This window comes from Ursus americanus, chromosome 16 (genome assembly GCF_024610735.1).
Source record: "Ursus americanus isolate L20-20 chromosome 16, mUrsAme1.1.p, whole genome shotgun sequence".
NCBI lineage: Eukaryota > Metazoa > Chordata > Mammalia > Carnivora > Ursidae > Ursus > Ursus americanus.
In genome coordinates, this window is record NC_142142.1 from 56,264,498 (window position 1) to 56,282,497 (window position 18,000).

At 37.6% G+C, this 18,000-nt stretch overlaps 1 protein-coding gene across 1 annotated transcript in view; it reads right to left on the reverse strand.

Annotated features, from left to right (window-relative positions):
• The window catches only part of LOC123792459 (uncharacterized), a 98,117-nt gene that overhangs the window by 39,974 nt on the left and 40,143 nt on the right, over positions 1-18,000 (reverse strand). The window contains exon 6 of the mRNA XM_087868036.1: positions 15,311-15,429. Coding sequence (XP_087724162.1) covers positions 15,311-15,429 — 119 coding nt within the window. The remainder of the gene's footprint in view (positions 1-15,310; positions 15,430-18,000) is intronic.

An 18,000-nucleotide genomic window follows, 5' to 3' on the forward strand; every position in this document is an offset into this window, starting at 1 on the left:
TTGAGAAGTGTACCATTGTATGAACAGTTTTGGTTTTTCAAAAAATCCATTCACTTGTTGATGCACATTTAGGTCATTCCCAATTCTCTGCGATTACAAATAAACTGCTATGAACATTTGTATCCAAGTCTGTGAATATGTGCAACTTTTCATATGTTTATTTGCTATTTTATATCTTAATATACTGTAAGTCAAAGCAGAAATAAAAGGGAAAGAGAGTATTTTGAACTGAATAAAAATGAAACTACAACATATTACAGCTTGTAGGGTGCGCTAAACTGTTACTTTGAGGGAAATTCATAGCACTAAACACCTATAAGAGAAAAGAAGATTTTTAAAAAATTTGAGACCTCAGCTTACACATTACAAAACTAGGGGAAGAAAAGCAAATGAAGTCCAAAATATGGAGAAGAAAGGAAAGAATAAAGAGCAGAATGGAAATCAGTGAAATTGAAAATAGAAAAACAATGGAGAAAATCAAGGAAAGCAAAAGTTGGTTCTTTGAAAAAGATCAAATATAACCAGTGAAGCTAAGACTACATTGATCAGGAATAAAAGAGAAAGCATGAATTACCACTATTGGCAATGAGAGAGGTGTCATCAGTAAGAATTCTACAGATACTAAAAAGATAATGAACGAATACTACGAACAGGTTATGCCAATATGACAACTTATATGAAAAGCACCAACTTCATGAAAGATACAAATGTTCAGAGTTTATTCAAGAGCAAAGAGATAAGCTAAACAGACTGTATCTATTAGAGAAATTAAATTTGAGGTTAAAAATTGTCCTGCACACACATCCAAAATCCAGGCCCAAATGGCTTCACTGATGAATTATACCAAATGTTTACAGAATCAATAACAGCAATTCTGTACAAAATCTTCAAGAAATTGAAAGGAAGGAAATGTCTCCCAATTCATTCTATGGGGCTAGCCTTAATCTGGTGTAATCCAAAACATTATAAGACAAAACATGAACATCATAAGAAAAGAAAAATGCATGGCTCGAAAATTTAACAAAATTTTATAAAATCAAATCCAACAATATACATCAAAACAACGCATCATGACCAAGTGAGGCTTATCACAAGAATGCCGGGTTAATAATACCTCTGAAAATCAATATAATTCACCATGATAGACTGGGGAAGAAAGAGAAAAGAAAAGAAGAAAAATTGTCCAATTATCTTAATAGATGCAAAAAAAGTATCTGACAAAATTTAACATTCATTCCTCATAAAAACTCTTGGCCACTTAGGACTAGAGGACAACTATCTCAATTTGATCAGGGGCATCTGGAGCTAACATCATATTTAATGGTGAAATGTTGAATACTTTTCCTCTAAAATAAGGAACAAAACAAGGATGTCTGCTCTCACCACTTCTATTCAATATTTCACTGAAGGTTCTGGACACGTAATACAACAAAGAAAAGATATAAAAGGCATGTAGCCTATAAAGGGAGAGATAACACTATCTGTATTCATAGGTACTTGATCATCTATATGGAAAAAATCTTATGGAATCTACAAAAAGGCACTAGAACTTATAAGTGAATGCATGATATGAGATTAATATATAAAAATCAATTGCATTTCTTTACACTAACAATCAGAAACAGAAAAAAAAAAAAACCCTACCATTTACAATCATATCAAAACAGGAAATATTTAGAGATAAATATAAAGAGATAAATCTAGTAGGTAATGTGCAAAAGACTTGTAACTGAAAACCATGTAACATTTCTGAGAGAAATGAAAAATTTAAATAAACAAAGATTTATGAATGTGAGATATATATCACACATTCATAAACTGGAAGACTCAACATTGTTAAGATGTCAATTATACCTAAATTGATAATAGATTCAAAGTTACCCCAGTCAAAATCCCAGAATTTTTGTAGATACTGATTTTAAAATTCATTTTGAAATGAAACAAACCTAGAATAGCCAAATAACTTCGAAAGGACAAAAGGAAAGTTGGAAGACTTACAGTACTGACTTCAAGATTTATTATAAAGCTACAGTATCCAAGATATTGTGGTAATAGCATAAAGATAACAATGTTCAATATATGTGCACTTCATAACAAAGCTACAAAACAAAATGACAGTAATGCTGATAAAACTTGAAGGAAAAATAGACAAATCTACAACTGTATTTGGAGATTTCAACATTCTCAGTAACTGACAAAAAAAAAGTAGATAGAAAGGATATAAAAGAGAACAGAAAGATATAAATTAACAACTTGACCTAATTAACCTTTTAGGACACGATCTGCAAAAACTACAGAGTACTCATGTTTAAATGCATATGGAATATTCACCAATATAGACTGTATGTTGGACCATACAATGAGCCTCAGTAAATTTTAAAAAGAAAGAAAGAGAGAAATCCTACAGTCTATAATAGAATTAAAGTAGAAAATTAATAACAGAGCTATCTCGTTTATTAAAAGACCTCTGATTTATTTGGAAATTAAACAACACACTTCTAGATAACCTGTGGACAAAAGAAGAAACCAGGAAGAAAATGAGAAGATATTTTGAACTGAATGTGAAAGAAAACAGAACACACAAAAAACCTGTAGGACGCCTCTAAAGCAGGGCTTGAAGGAAAATTATAGCTTTAATACTTACACCAGAAAAGAAAAAATGATGAATTTTTCATTTTAAGAAGCTAGAAAAAGAGCAAATTCAACCAAAGCAAGAGAAATAATAAAGACATGAAACATAATAAATTAAGACAGAAAATTTATGATAGAGAAAGACAATGAAGCTAAAATTTGGTTCTTTGACAAGTTTAGTTAATGAGAAACACCAAGACTTAACAAGTAAAAAAGAAAGTGCAAATTACCAAAATAAGGAATTAAGAAGTGAAACTACTCGAGACTTTCAAAATTCAAATGCCTACGGACATTCTAAGGATCAAAAGGAAATATAAAGTACAAATTTATGCTAGTAAATTCAACAACTTAAATAAAATGAATAAATTTCTTGAAAGATATAAATTAACAAAACTGACACAAGAAGAAAAAGTAAATCTTAATAGACTAATATTTATGAAAAATATTGAATTCATAACTTAAAATCTGTTCTCTATGGAAAGCCTAGCTGGTTACATGGGTAAGTTCTACTAAACATTTAAGGAAAAATAATACCAAACCTAAACAATTTTTTTTCAAAAAATAGTAGAGGAGATAATACTACCCAATTTATCTTATGAGACCAGAATTACCTTGGCACCAAAACTAATGACACTACAAGCAAACTACAAACCGACCCCCTGATGAATGCACAAACCTAATCGAGGAACTAGCAAATTTAATTCAGTGACATATAAAAAGTTAATACCTCGCGGTCAACTGATATTTGTTTCATAAATATAAGATCAGTTCAAGATTTGAAAATCAGTATCGGTTACTATAACTTACCAGATTAGAAAAATAAAGGAAAAAATCACAAATCTCCATAGAGAAAAAAAGATTTGTCAAAATGTAACACCCATTTATTTAAGAAAAAAAATCTCTCAGCAGACTGCAAATAAAAAGAAACTTTTTCAGTCTGATAAAGGGCATCTACAAAAAACCTACAGCTAACATCTTACTTAGGGGTGAAATCTGAAAAAATTTCCCCTAAGATTAGAAACAAAGCAGAGATGCCCACTCTCACTAGTTCTACTTGACATTGCATGGGAGGTCCTACCCAGGGTAATAAATCAAGTAAAAGAAATAAAGCTCATATAGCTTGAAAAAGGATGAAAAAAGTGTCTTTGTTCATAGACAACATGTTATATACATAGACAGCCCTAAAGAATCTATATAAAACCACTAGAACGAATAAGTGAGTTCAGTAAGTTTGTAGAATTCAAAGTCAATATACAAAAAGTAATTGCATTTCTATGTACCGGCAATAAACTTCTTTTAAAATGAACTTCAATATCATTTAGAATAGCACGTAAAATTAACAAAAGATGTGTAAAATCTGTATACTGACAAAACACAAAAATACAAAAACATTGCTGAGAGACATTAATGGGGATCCAAATTAAATGAAGAGTTATATCATGATCATGGATTGGAAGACTCAATATTGCTGAGATGATGGTTCTCCTCAAATTAATCTACACGTTCAACATGATTCCAGTAAAACCCAGTAGCCTTCGTGTGTGTGTGTAGAAACTGGCATGTCATTTCTAAAATTTATTTAGATATTCAAAGAACGTAGAATAGCTAACATAATCTTTAAAAAGAAGAGCCATACTATAAAGCTGCCTCATATACACACCATGTGCTATTGGTGTAGAGATACACAGCTCAGTGAGTTCAGAAATAAAACTGCACCTTGAGAGCACAGTGCCAAAGCAATTCAATGACAGAACGAAAGGCTTTTAACAGACAGTGCTGGAACCACTAGATATCCATACAGAGAGGTGACCTTCAACCTAAACCTCACACTATACACAAAAATGAATTAGAGATGGCTAATATATCTGACTGTGAAAGGGGGTGAAAAACAGCCCTTGGAGGGTAAAAAAAATCTTGGATGTTACAACAACAGTTTGTGGCCCTCCAAAGGGTCATAGTACAAGAACAGATATACATTATATCTGTGGATATTAACATATTTCATGTGAGGGGACTGGGCTGATTAGAAAGAGAATATCTAAAAAGATGGCTCTGGAAATACTGTTGGTATGAATTGTGTCTCCCAAAAAACTTATGCTGAAGTCAAGCCCTGGTATCTGTCAAAGTGATCTTGTGTGGAAATAGGGTCTTTGCAGATGTAATTAAGAAGCTAAGGCGAGGTCACACTGGAGTAGGGTAAGTCCCTAATACAATATGACTAGTGTCCTTATAAGAAGAGGAGAAGAGATATAGAGACAGACACACAGGGGAGAAGGCCACTGTGAAGACAGAGAAGAGATTGCACGAAATGTTACAAGCCGAGGATTCCTGGCAAACCAGCAGAAGCTGGCCAGAGGGCAAGGAAGGATCCTCCCCTAGAGCTGGGAGAGAGAGCAAGGCTCTGCCAACACCTTGATTTTGGAATTCTATCCTCCAGAACTTTGAAAGTATACATTTCTATTGTGTTAAGCCCCCCAGTTTGTTACTTTGTTATGGAAGCCTTAGGAAACTCACATGGGGACAATAATGTAAAAAAGGTCAGGAAACTTTGTTCTAGTTGAAAACATGGGAGAATATTTTTGTAACTTTTTGTAACTTTTAGTTAGCCAAAGATTTCTTAGATGGATCCAGAGAGCACTAGTCATAAAGGAAAAAAACAATGAAAAATAGGTTTTCATCAAATTATACACTTATGATCACCAAAAAGTCAGACCTGTTAAGATCATTGTTAAGAAAATGAACAGAGAATTCACAGACCAGGAGAAAGTATTTGTAATAGACAGCTAACAAAGGACTTATAAACAGAATATATGAAGAACTACAATTCAATAATAGAGAGGCAACTCAATTTACTAGCGAGCAAAAGACTTAAATAGTTCACAAAGGAAGAGATCCGAAAAGTCAGTAAGCATTGCAAAATATTGAAAGTAATGCTAAATATTACTAGTCATCAGAGAAATGCAAATTAAAACCACAATGAGGTACCACAACACAGCCACTTGTATGGTACAATTAAGAAGACTGAGGACTCCAAGTGTGGGCCAGGATGTGGAGCTATGGGAGTGCATGCCTGTTCTGCCATTTTCTCATTTAGTTAAACATATCTATCCTATGTCATTGCAATTCCACTTCTAGGTGTTGACCGAAGAGAAATGAGTAAATATACAGCAAGAACTGTGCACAAATATTAATAGTCAAAACCTGAGAACAACTCAAATGTCCATTGTCAGGAGAATGGATCAGTAGACTGTAGGGCGTTTATTCAATGCCCACTACTCAGCAACGAAAAGGAAGAAATGACCGATGGTCTCAACAACACAGATGGAGCTTGAAAACATTTTGCTGAGTGAAAGAAGCCACACCGAAAGTGTCCTCTTCCATTTATATGAGGCTCTGGAACAGAAACCCACTCTATAGTGACAGAAATCAGACTGGTGGATTCCTGCCTGGAGGGACATTTGAGGGGTTTACGTCAAAGGGGTACACGGAAACTTTCTAGTGATGAAACAGTTCCACAGCCTGAGGGACGTGGAGGGTAAGTGTGTGCGCGCACAGGTTAAAACTCGTCAAGCTAATAAAGTAGAAATGTCTGTGCGTTTTACTGTTCAACTCGGAGGAGGTCAGGGAATGGCCATTTCCCTGATGTGGCTGGTCAGCACGGAGAACCCTAGTCAGGTGGGTGGGCTCCTAAGTGGAGGAAGCACTGAAATTTCTCAGAGTGGAACCCTCTTGGCCTTTTGATAGCTGTGTGGATGCAAGGACAAGAGTCATGGCGGGATGCGGGCAGCTCAGTGCCAACATGTAAAGCCTATGTTCTCCCGTTTCCAGGACCATCTCCCCAGAAGCCCAAACTCTCTTACACATCCGGCTGTTGTGTAGGTAAATCAAAGTGAGCCCATCACGAGCCTGTGTAAAGAAAGTCAATTCATACATTGGAAAGTCTTAGTAAAAGAAGTGGTGAAAGGGTCTAAAACTCCCATACAGTTACAAGAATGCTGACAGCATTGAAACAAACCCTTTCCTCAAGGGACCCCAAAGTTTCTCTTCAAAAGCTTGCATTTGGCGTGATGATTACACTTGTTTTCTTCCCATTTCTTGTTCAGAATGATTTTCCTAAGGGAAGTGGCAATCTACTCTCTACCACTTGTTTTCCCTTATCTTATATGAAAAGAGTACTTTGCTTTCTAACTCCTTTTATATAACCGATTTTAATTAGTGGTGATAACCACCCTCTTCCTCTCTAGCACAAAGACCTGGTCGGAGAAAAGCCACAGCTAGTCACTAACGAGCACACATTGTTAACGGCTCAGAGTTGACATCGCCGGGAACAAACTGAGCTGTGAGCTTACAGTGAAGTCCCACTTATCCTTTTCACCCTATTTCAGCAGCATCGCAAAAGCAATTTATTTCATTGATAGGTGTATGATTGGTGGATTATTTAATATTTCTTTGTCAGCTTGTAAAGACTTTCTTTATCGTAGTTCGGTGGTTAGAATGGCATTATATCCAGAACCTAGCGTGTGATACAATATTATCCATTTTATATATATACATATATATATATCTCAAATTACATTCCAAACTGTTTTTCAACCCATGACAACAGCATGTATCTGTAAATTGTTCTTATAATGAGGTGACATATGCTCAGCTGAAAGCAAATTCTCCCTCCTCTGAGTCCTGTTGAACATGGTGCCCTTCCTGGCCTGGGGTTAGAGCTGGTAAGCTTTCAGGAGTGCAAGTCGGCAACGCCCAAACCTGTTTGTACTTAGGCAGTCAGCCATCTCTCCATCCCTCAAAGTGGCTGGTTCCTAACTTGTAACTCTCGCTTCTCTCCTGGGAGGGTAAGACAAGCGCTCATTTAGGTGGGGGCTCTAGCGGAAGAGATCTACTCCTGTGGGAGTGTACCCCGTGGCCCATCGTGTGGCTACTTTTGACTGAGCTCTATTGTGGGGTCTCTTGACTCTTCTGTTGACTGTAACCTCCTCCTCTTTCCTTGTTTCTTAACAGAATGCCACTCGGTATAGGCACAACGTAGACGCTCAATTTGTGTTTGATGGATAAACTGAATGTCCACTTGTTTCGATAGCTTCCCTTCTTCCAAGGGATTTACAGAGCTCTCTCCTAGGAGGCACTGAGTTGCACACAATGCTCTATTCTTTTTGCTGGACCTTTGCCAGTCACCCAAACACTCAGTTTATATTCCAGTCTTTAGTACTGAGGCTTTACAAATTTGTTCTTTACGTGTTGGCTAGAACATCCTGGCTGCTGTAAGTATAATCATTATAAATATAAATATAAATATAAATATAAATATAAATATAAATATAAATATAAATATAATCTTTACAAATGTACCCTCAGGCACGTGCTCTGAATCTTCTAAAATCTTTTCTCCAGGAAGCCAACATTTATTGATCCAGGCAGTGTGCGCTACGTCCATCATCTAGGTGTTCGACACTCATTATGTAATTCGATCCAAACTAAATTATCCCCATTTCATAGGTTATGAAACTGTGGACCGAGAAGCTTAAGGAATGGATCCAAGTATTTGGGACAGACAGCGTACTACCAGTGCTCTTTTCCACTACTCCTTATACCACAGGTTTCTCTGACAAGGGTTTTTTGAGGATGGTGGGAAGCTTGTTAAATATTACGCACACGGCGCTGATGGAATGGAGTGATTCCCCTCTGGTCTCTGGGCTCTACAGGGGAGGTGTGTTAGGTGGGCAGGTCTGGGTGTCCTGACATCTTGTGAGGGCAGTATGACCCATCGCTCCCCACGCCTCGTCAGTACCCTCAAAGTCACATTGTGTTCATCACTCTCCTTTAGAACCACTCGTAAGTGTTTCTTCTTTAAGTGTTTGCAACCTGTGCTTGGTTCCGGATTAAGCAGCAGGCTGCACATTCCCTACGGACTCCATCAGAGCCCGCCGTGCGACACTCTCACCGGCCTGCTGAGGACTACCCCAGATCTCTGTCATCTCCTGAGTTTTGTTCTTTGGCTTGAGGCAGAGATGCATCACCATCCCAATAATGTCCCCTGGGGAGATACATTTTTAAATAGTGGCCGTACCAACTCTGAGGAAGCCATAGGATTCACTCTGATAAGCAAAGTTCTTGGAGAATGGAAACTGCGTCACATTTATCTAGGTATCGCCAGCGGCTGGCACAGAGTCGTCAAGAAGGGCTGGCTTCATAAGGTAATTAGATGTCAGTGTTTGGTACATTAGGAAACAGTGTCAAACTCTAGTACCGCCTGAGAGGAACATCTGTTTCTGGAAAGCCAAATTTACTCCCCAGTTCCCACTTCCATTTATTTAAGATAGAGCTGAGATAACATAATTGACATTAAAGAGACCATTTTCCCCTACTGCTATTTCACTTTCTTATATATTTCAAAGATGTGACCTGTTGTTTTTCTGGGTGCTTCTTATGTTTTCATTTCATACACGATAGTTCCATTTGGGAAGCTATGGAAATGTAAAACTATGAAAATTCATGTGAATTCTAGAAACCTAAGCTTGGACAGAACTAGAGACCTAGAGTATGCAGCTATACAAGAAAGTTAAATAAACAATTCTGCTTAGAAGGATAGGGCTGTTACGAAATACTGGGTGAAGAGACATGTCTTTCTGCCTGAGCTCACCCAAGAACCAAGAGCTGGTTCATGAGGTTCTCCAGGTAAGAGCCTCACTGATTTCTGATTTCCCAATGCTTCACAAGCGACGTGAACACAGTAGGAGCTTGGCGAGTGTTACTGAAAGGATTTACAAGGGGATTCAAGAAGAAATCAATTTTTTTTTTTTTTTTTTTTTGAGAGAGAGAGGGGGAGAGGGGCAGAGGGGCAGAGAGATCTCTCTTGGGCTCCATCTCACGACACAGATCACGACCTGAGCTGAAATCAAGAGTCAGATGCTTAAGGGACTAAGCCACCCAGGTGCCCCCAAATGAAGTTTCTTTTAATTTAAAAAATAATCAAGATCAAGAAGTCTGGGGATATAAGAGATCCATTTCTTGGATGTATATTCTTCTTAGGTGTTAGAGGGTGAAGAGAATCGTGGGTCTGTTTGGGTCAAGGTTTCTGCCCTGCGAAGGAAACACCCCTCAGAGGTGAGTGGGCTGTGCTTAGCCCAGCTGTGCCATCTGTCTGTCATGGTGCACCCTCACCCCTCGTGTGTAAGGAGTGTGGTGTGTGTTAAGGGATGATGGATCCCATTTGACTGCTTATAAAATACTCAATTTCACTTACTAAGACCAATGGTCAGAAGGTCAGTCTGCACTCATGGCAAAGCTTAAGCAGAGGACACTGAAAATAAACAGAAAACAAGCAGCAGCTGTGTTCTCCATGGTTCTTGATGCTGTTGGCACACCCGAGCGTTGGCAGTGGCCTGACTGCTGCTTAGAATGGCGCGGATTAAGAACGCACAGGCAGGAAAGTAAGCGAGGCTCCCTGAGGACGAACACACTCTCAGACAAAGTAGGAATGGTTTCTGCGAATACTTTGAAAGCAAAATTTAGGGCATTTCAGGAGGAATGTGGTCCAAAGTTAGGATTCTTGCTTCTTCTGAGTGAAGGGTTTTCTTCTTTCACCACCCCTATCCCCAATCTTCTATCATGGATTTACCTATCACCGTCCATCTGTCCACCATCTGTGTGCGGTGTATCTAGCATCTATCTACCTACCCATCTATCCCTCTACTCAATGAAGTGGGATGAAATCATTTACAAAATTATGCATACAAGATTATTTTAAGAACCAGGCCAACCCTGACTTTCCTACTATTGTTTCAAACACTCACATTTGTTTAGCTTCTATTGCTTGAAACACTTATTTTCTTACAGTATGTAGTGCTCATCTGAACAAACCCCCTTCAAGTCTTGTTTGCCCAAATATATTAATTTTTTTTACATTTATTAGGTCTTCTTCATTAGATTGTATGTTTATGAGGACAATGATTTCTTTGTTTTCCTTGCTGTTTCTCTAGACCTAGCATAATGCCTTTATTGTTAGGTGCTCATAAAGATTAAATGTAAGATTATAGGAACAAAAGAATGAAATGAATAAATGAGTTTAGTAAACGTATTTGAATCCAGCAAAATATTTTCTACGCTAATACCTATTAGTGTGGGTCTTGGAATAGGACAGACATGAGTATATGTGCATCCTACTTTTTATTAGCTGTGGGAATGTGGATGGATGCCATCTTCTCAAAGCTAATTTCTTCATCTGCGAAACATTTTAAATAAAAATGCATTTTGACCATCAAAGCTGGTTCCTTGGTCTCTACTAATTATCTTTCTTTATTGCCTGCTAATTCTATCCCCTTTTAGCATTATGAATATGCAAATTTGGCATGGTCCCAGGGAAGTTTCACTATAGGTTCAAATTTAATGTTTCAGAAAGTATTTTGATTAGGAAGCTACCCCTCAGTAATCATATCCACTTAGTTTTTTGTGGGGAATTATCTGATATTAGACAAAGGATTTAACATTTTAAGAAAATGATGTGGATCTTAATCTAAGCAAGATATGATCCCAGTACACTTAATTCCCAAGACAAATGCATTAGGTCTGTGGACTTTAAATCAAAGTAGTTCTGGGAAGGGGAGTAGTCCCTCTCCTTAGGTGAGGAGTCATTAGGGGGCATTCAGCCTGGACCTCACATTTGCCAAGATCTACCACTCTACAGTTTTAGGTATCGTCTTAATCATGTGTTAAATGTGCTGATTTGTTAAATATAATATTTAAAGTAATATTCCACAAATTTTCTATTTTTTTGCCATTCGTGTTTAAAAAATATTAAATCCTCAAGAAATAGAAATGACTTGCTTTCTCTCAACTTTTGAAAACTCTGTCAGGTCTGTGGGGCCAGATTTGTGTTTCTGTGACCAACATTTTCATAAGAAGCTATGGTTTTGCACAGGCCATACAACTGCTTGGATTCCTTTTATCTCAGAAAAGTGAGGCAGAGATCTCTTTGCCACGTTGACTTTTTTTTTTTTAATGTTTTTTAATTATATTATGTTAGTCACCATACAGTGCATCCCTGGTTTCTGATGTAAAGTTCGATGATTCATTAGTTGCGTATAACACCCAGTGCACCATGCAATACGTGCCCTCCTTACTACCCATCATCAGTCTATCCCATTCCCCCACCCCCTCCCCTCTGAAGCCCTCGGTTTGTTTCTCAGAGTCCATAGTCTCTCATGCTTCATTCCCCCTTCTGATTACCCCCCCTTTCTTTATCCCTTTCTTCCCCTACCGATCTTCCTAGTTCTTATGTTCCATAGATGAGAGAAATCATATGATAATTGTCTTTCTCTGCTTGACTTATTTCACTTAGCATTATCTCCTCCAGTGCCGTCCATGTTGCAGCAAATGTTGAGAATTCGTTCTGATAGCTGAGTAATATTCCATTGTATATATGGACCACAGCTTCTTAATCCAGTCATCTGTTGAAGGGCATCTCGGTTCCTTCCACGATTTAGCTATTGTGGACAATGCTGCTATGAACATTGGGGTGCATATGGCCCTTCTCTTCACTACATCTGTATCTTTGGGGTAAATACCCAGTAGTGCAATGGCTGGGTCATAGCGTAGCTCAATTTTTAACTTTTTAAGGGACCTCCACACTGTTTTCCAGAGTGGCTGTACCAACTTGCATTCCCACCAACAATGTAGGAGGGATCCCCTTTCTCCACATCCTCTCCAGCAATTGTTGTTTCTTGCCTTGTCAATTTTTGCCATTCTAACTGGCGTAAGGTGGTATCTTAGTGTGGTTTTGATTTGAATTTCCCTGATGGCTAATGATTTTGAACATTTTTTCATGTGTCTGTTAGCCATTTGTATGTCATCATTGGAAAAGTGTCTGTTCATATCTTCTGCCCATTTTATGATTTGTTTATTTGTTTCTCGCATATTGAGTTTGAGAAGTTCTTTGTAGATCTTGGATACCAGTCTTTTATCTGTAGCATCATTTGCAAATATCTTCTCCCATTCCATGGGCTGCCTCTTAGTTTTTTTGACTGTTTCCTTGGCTGTGCAGAAGCTTTTTATCTTGATGAAATCCCACAAGTCCATTTGATCTTTTGTTTCTCTTGCCTTTGGAGATGTGTCATGAAAAAGGTTGCTTTGGCCAATATCGTAGAGGTTGCTGCCTATGTTCTCCTCTAGGATTTTGATGGATTCCTGTCTCACATCAAGGTCTTTCATCCATTTGGAGTTTATCTTTGTGTATGGTGTGAGAGAGTGGTCAAGTTTCATTCTTTTGCATGTAGCTGTCCAATTTTCCCAGCACCATTAATTGAAGAGACTGTCTTTTTTCCACCGGATGTTTTTTCCTGCTTTATCAAAGATTAGTTGCCCAAAGAGCCGAGGGTTCATTTCTGGGTTCTCTATTCTGTTCCATTGGTCTATGTGTCTGTTTTTATGCCAGTACCATGCTGTCTTTGTGATCACAGCTTTGCAGTACAGCTCGAAATCTGGCATTGTGATGCCCCCAGCTTTGTTTTTCCTTTTCAACAGTTCCTTGGAGATTCGGGGCCTTTTCTGGTTCCATACAAATTTAAGGACTATTTATTCCAGTTCTTTGAAAAATGTCATCGGTATTTTGATTGGGATAGCATTGAAAGTGTAGATTGCTCTGGGTAGCATGGACATTTTAACTATGTTAATTCTTCTGATCTATGAGCATGGAATATTTTTCCATCTTTTTGTGTCTTCCTCAATGTCTTTCAAGAGTGATTTATAGTTTCTAGAATATAGGTCCTTTACGTCTCGGTTAAGTTAATTCCAAGGTAACATATGGTTTTTGGTGCTATCATAAATGGGATGGATTCCCTAATTTCTCTTTCTTCAGTCTCATTATTCGTGTATAGAAATGCAACTGATTTCTGAGCATTGATTTTGTATCCCGCCACATTACTGAATTGCTCTATAACTTCTAATAGTTTGGGAGTGGATTCTTTTGGGTTTTCCATATAGAGTATCATGTCATCTGCGAAGAGAGACATTTTGACTTCTTCTTTGCCGGTTTGGATGCCCACTCTCGCCACTATTATTCAACATAGTACTAGAAGTCCTTGCAACAGCAATCAGACAACAAAAAGGGATCAAAGGTGGCACGTCGCCTTTTAACCACCCAGTCACTAGATGATATCCAGTAGTAGGATTAGTGATACTTACTCTGGATCAAAAACTAAGTACTCTTGACATGTTGCAAGCTATACCTCATCCCTCTGTGCCAGAGACGGGACTTCCCTGTCATTATCTACCAACTGCAGAAGCCTAAGCTCTTAAGAAATCTCATGTGAAATGTTTGCTTCTGGCAGTGGTGAGTTAGGTAATCTGGACAGAACTGACATATTTCAGGAAGATATTTTTAAATATGTAAACGTGTCTACTTTTCCATGTGTCACTTTTGCTTTATATGTTTTCAAATCAAATTAGGAACTATATATATATTGAGAATCTTTATTTCTTCCTATTAAAGAAAACCTTTTGCTATTGTGAAATGACCCTCTAGCTGAAGCAATGCTTTTTGTCTTAAAATAATCTGTTATTTGCTATCTTTCTCTACAGCTTTTCTAGATCTACTGGGTTTTTCTTGAGTTGAACTAAAATATTTTGTGATATTCAGTAAGGTTCATAGAAAGCCAGATTACCCTTATTTTATCCTAATACATTTACTATTGATGCTCTGTGAAGTGAACAACTGTGATATTTTCTGCTCTGTATCCCTATTTATATGGCTGTTGTAAGACCTGCTTTGTTCTCACATGACCTTACCCCTGTGAGTGAGCATCTGACCCAAACTGAGCCAGTATTTTTTTTTTTTTTTTCAGATTTTGACTGGAACTGAGAGTGTTGGTCCTTATATTGTGCTAGCAGTTATAAAAAGTACCTAGGAGATTTCGGTACCCATGTTTCCCATTATGTGGAAGAGAGCCATTTTTAGTGAGAGAGAAGAAAAGTTAGTTGAAAGATGAGGAGTGCAGGGAAGGGGTAGGTGGGGTGTCATTTGGGTTGCTAGTTTCAATAGTCCCAGAAAACAGCTCAGTATCTGCTATTTCCAAGTTCTTCTCTTGTCTCAATCTTTCTTGGAGTCAGAGACAATAACCCCAATCTCTTGCTCAAACTAGTTGAAGGTGGATTTCTATCATTTATAACCAAAAGAGTTTTTATAAATGTGTTCGGCAATGAACCATCCATTTTGGCTATAGGAAGATATTAAGCCATGGTTGTTAGAAAATGAATTTCAGCTAGAGGCTCGGCGGTGCCAGCTACAGCTCTGGAATTTTAAGACACAAGATGGTAGGCAGGGTCATCCAGGAATTAGCAAAGTCAGTGTAACTTCTTTTAAGCAATATTGTCTGGAAAAGTGTTTTATCCCATAGGGTGTACACACAAAACCTTACCTTTGGCTTATGACCAAAGCCACTATGTGCAGAACCTGAAATCAGTGAGCACTAGTTGTGAAACATCGCCCTACAGGCATCATGCCAACCTCTCTAGGCAACAGAGTACTTAAGAGTATGAAAACCAAAAAGAACGTGCATGATTGGAGGTAAGGAAATGAGTCTGAAGTAGCTTCACTCTGAGGCTTTACATTTCTGTAGCAATATTTGGGGAGTATTTGTCAAATCCTATTTCTTCCTCTTTAGAGAACGGAAATTACCTTCAGTCGTTGAAATCGGCTTTGCTCTTTGAAGGCTTGATTTGTGACCCCCATTTCTCTCTCTGGATTCACAGATAGCTGCCCGGTTCCTACGGTCTGCCAGCGGTTGGTTCCACACCCTGTGGCAGCAGAAAAATATCACAGCCAGTAAATCAGAAGGATTCTATACAGACTCTAGGTCCGATATTTGTGTCTATTTAACTGTAAGAATATTATGCTTTTCTTCTTGTCAAGAGTAAGAGAGGGATGTTTCAAGGAGGGGTGAAATCATAAGAAGGGAAGCTAAGACATAAGTCAGTCATGAATTACTCTTCTCACTTTTGCCTCTTTGGCCTGTCATAGTAGCAGGAATTAGGAATTCAGATTATATAATATCATTGGGCTTCAGAAAAATATTTACTCAATAATGTCTTATGAAACTTAATTTGCAAACTTCAACTCACATTGGGTACAACTCTAAAACACAAGATTCAAACTGACACTGAAAACTGACCCAAGTGCCACAAACAATAAGTAAAAATAAGGATGAAGTAAGTAGTTACTTATTTAGCCACCATAGTTAGAAAACGAAGTATTTTGCATAAGTACATTTTCTAAATAACCAGATATTTTTTATATTACTGAAGCTTAAAATTTTTAGGATTTTTAAAGAAATATTTGTAAGTCAGATTACGTATTTCTTTGTCTTAATGTGTAGAATAGGGAATAAAATAAAACATATTTATTCAGTAAATATTTATTAAGCACTTATGATGTGCCAGGTGCCGTGAGAGGTCCCCAAGCTATGAGGAGCAAGACACGTATGACCCCGAACCCCATGAAGGCACATCTTAGCCATTTTCTTTTTCTTTCTTTTTTTTTTTTTAGATTTTATTTATTTATTTGACAGAGAGAGACAGCCAGCGAGAGAGGGAACACAGCAGGGGGAGTGGGAGAGGAAGAAGCAGGCTCCCAGCAGAGGAGCCTGATGTGGGGCTCGATCCCAGAACGCCGGGATCACACCCTGAGCCAAAGGCAGATGCTTAACCGCTGTGCCACCCAGGCGCCCCACATCTTAGCCATTTTCTAAGGACTCGTGAGTTATTATGAATATGCACTAGAGACGTGATGTTTCCAAGTGCCTCTGACTTACTCAGGGCTCAACATCTTGTTAGTTTTGTCATGGTGAAATCCAACAACTTTTTTTTTTTTTTTTTTGCCTCATGACTTCTAATTTTGGAGTCTTATTTGATAAGACTCTACACCACTAGGTCACAGAAGAGTTCTCCTATATTTTCCTCTTTTGCTTATCGTTTGATCCAGAGTCTAGCTCTGTATATTGTACAAGGAAGGGATATGGTTTTATTTGTCTTCATATCATCACACCTTTTTTTTTTTTTTTTCCTGTAGAGGTCCTGTGTATTCTTTGTTAGGTGAAATCCTAAATATGATATAGGTTTTGTTGCACTTGTAAGTGGTATAATATTTCCTAACTGAGTATTATTGGTGTAGAGGAATTCTACCGAATTTTTTAAGTTGATCTATCCTGTAATAAAGCTAACGTCTCACATCACTTCTTTTTGTTTACCTGTTGATTCTGTTGGCTTTTCTGGTTAGATGATTATATTTTCTGCATATGATGAGAGTTTTAGGTGTGTGTGGGTTTTTTTTTTTTTTTTTTTTTACACTCTTCATATCTTAGCTTTTTTTGTTGTCTTATAGGTAACTGACTAACCAGGACTTTGGAAAACAGTGGTAAGCATCCTTGGTTTGTTTCCAATCTTAATGGAAACTTTTAAAAATCTTTCTGCTAAGAATGATGTTTGCTTTAGGTTTTTGGTACTTGATTTTTATTAAGTTAAGGAAATTTCCTTTTGTTATTCCTAGTTTTTTGAGAAGTGTTTTAAAATTATATATAGTTATTCAATTTTATCAAATTATTTTTTCTGTACCAGTGAGATAATCCTATGATTTATGTCCTTTAGTTTATTCATATGGTGAATTATACTGACATATTTCTGATGTTAAACCAACCTTGGGCTTCTGGAATAAAACCCACGTAGGCATAGGGTAGTATTTTTAATACTTTTGGGTTTGCTTAGCAAATATTTTTATTTAGGATCTTTTACCAATGTTCCTGCGTAGCCCTGTAATTTGCCTTCTGTGACCTGTTCTTACCTACTTTGGGAATCAAGGTTAAACTAGTCTCATAAAAAGCGCTGAACAATGTTTCTTACTTTTCTACATTTTTTAATGACGTATAAAATAAGGATATGTTCTTTGAATACATGATACAACTTATCTATAAAATTATCTTGAAGCTTGAGACTTTTGTGGTGTGCAGAACCTCACTGCCATTTCACTTTTTAAATTATTTATTTGGGTTTTTAATTTGTTTTTGAACCAATTTTGACCATTTTATATTTTTCTTTTTATGCATGTAGTCTAATGAGTTCCTGTGTGACTGTTACTCCCTTACGTCCTGTTGCAGCTGTCCCTGAGAGCTTGTTTGGAGGTGCTAGTGGGGGAGCGCAGCTACTCATATACCCTTGACCGAAGAACGATCATCCTCCTGGAGCTTCTGCTCCAGCAAGAGGGAGGGGACAGCTGCCTAGCCAGCCAGATCAGCAGAATCAACCCTGGCGATCGATAGGGTGACAGATGTTGCCGCCAGAGTGACCCCACATCCAGCTGTTCTTCTCTTTTCCATA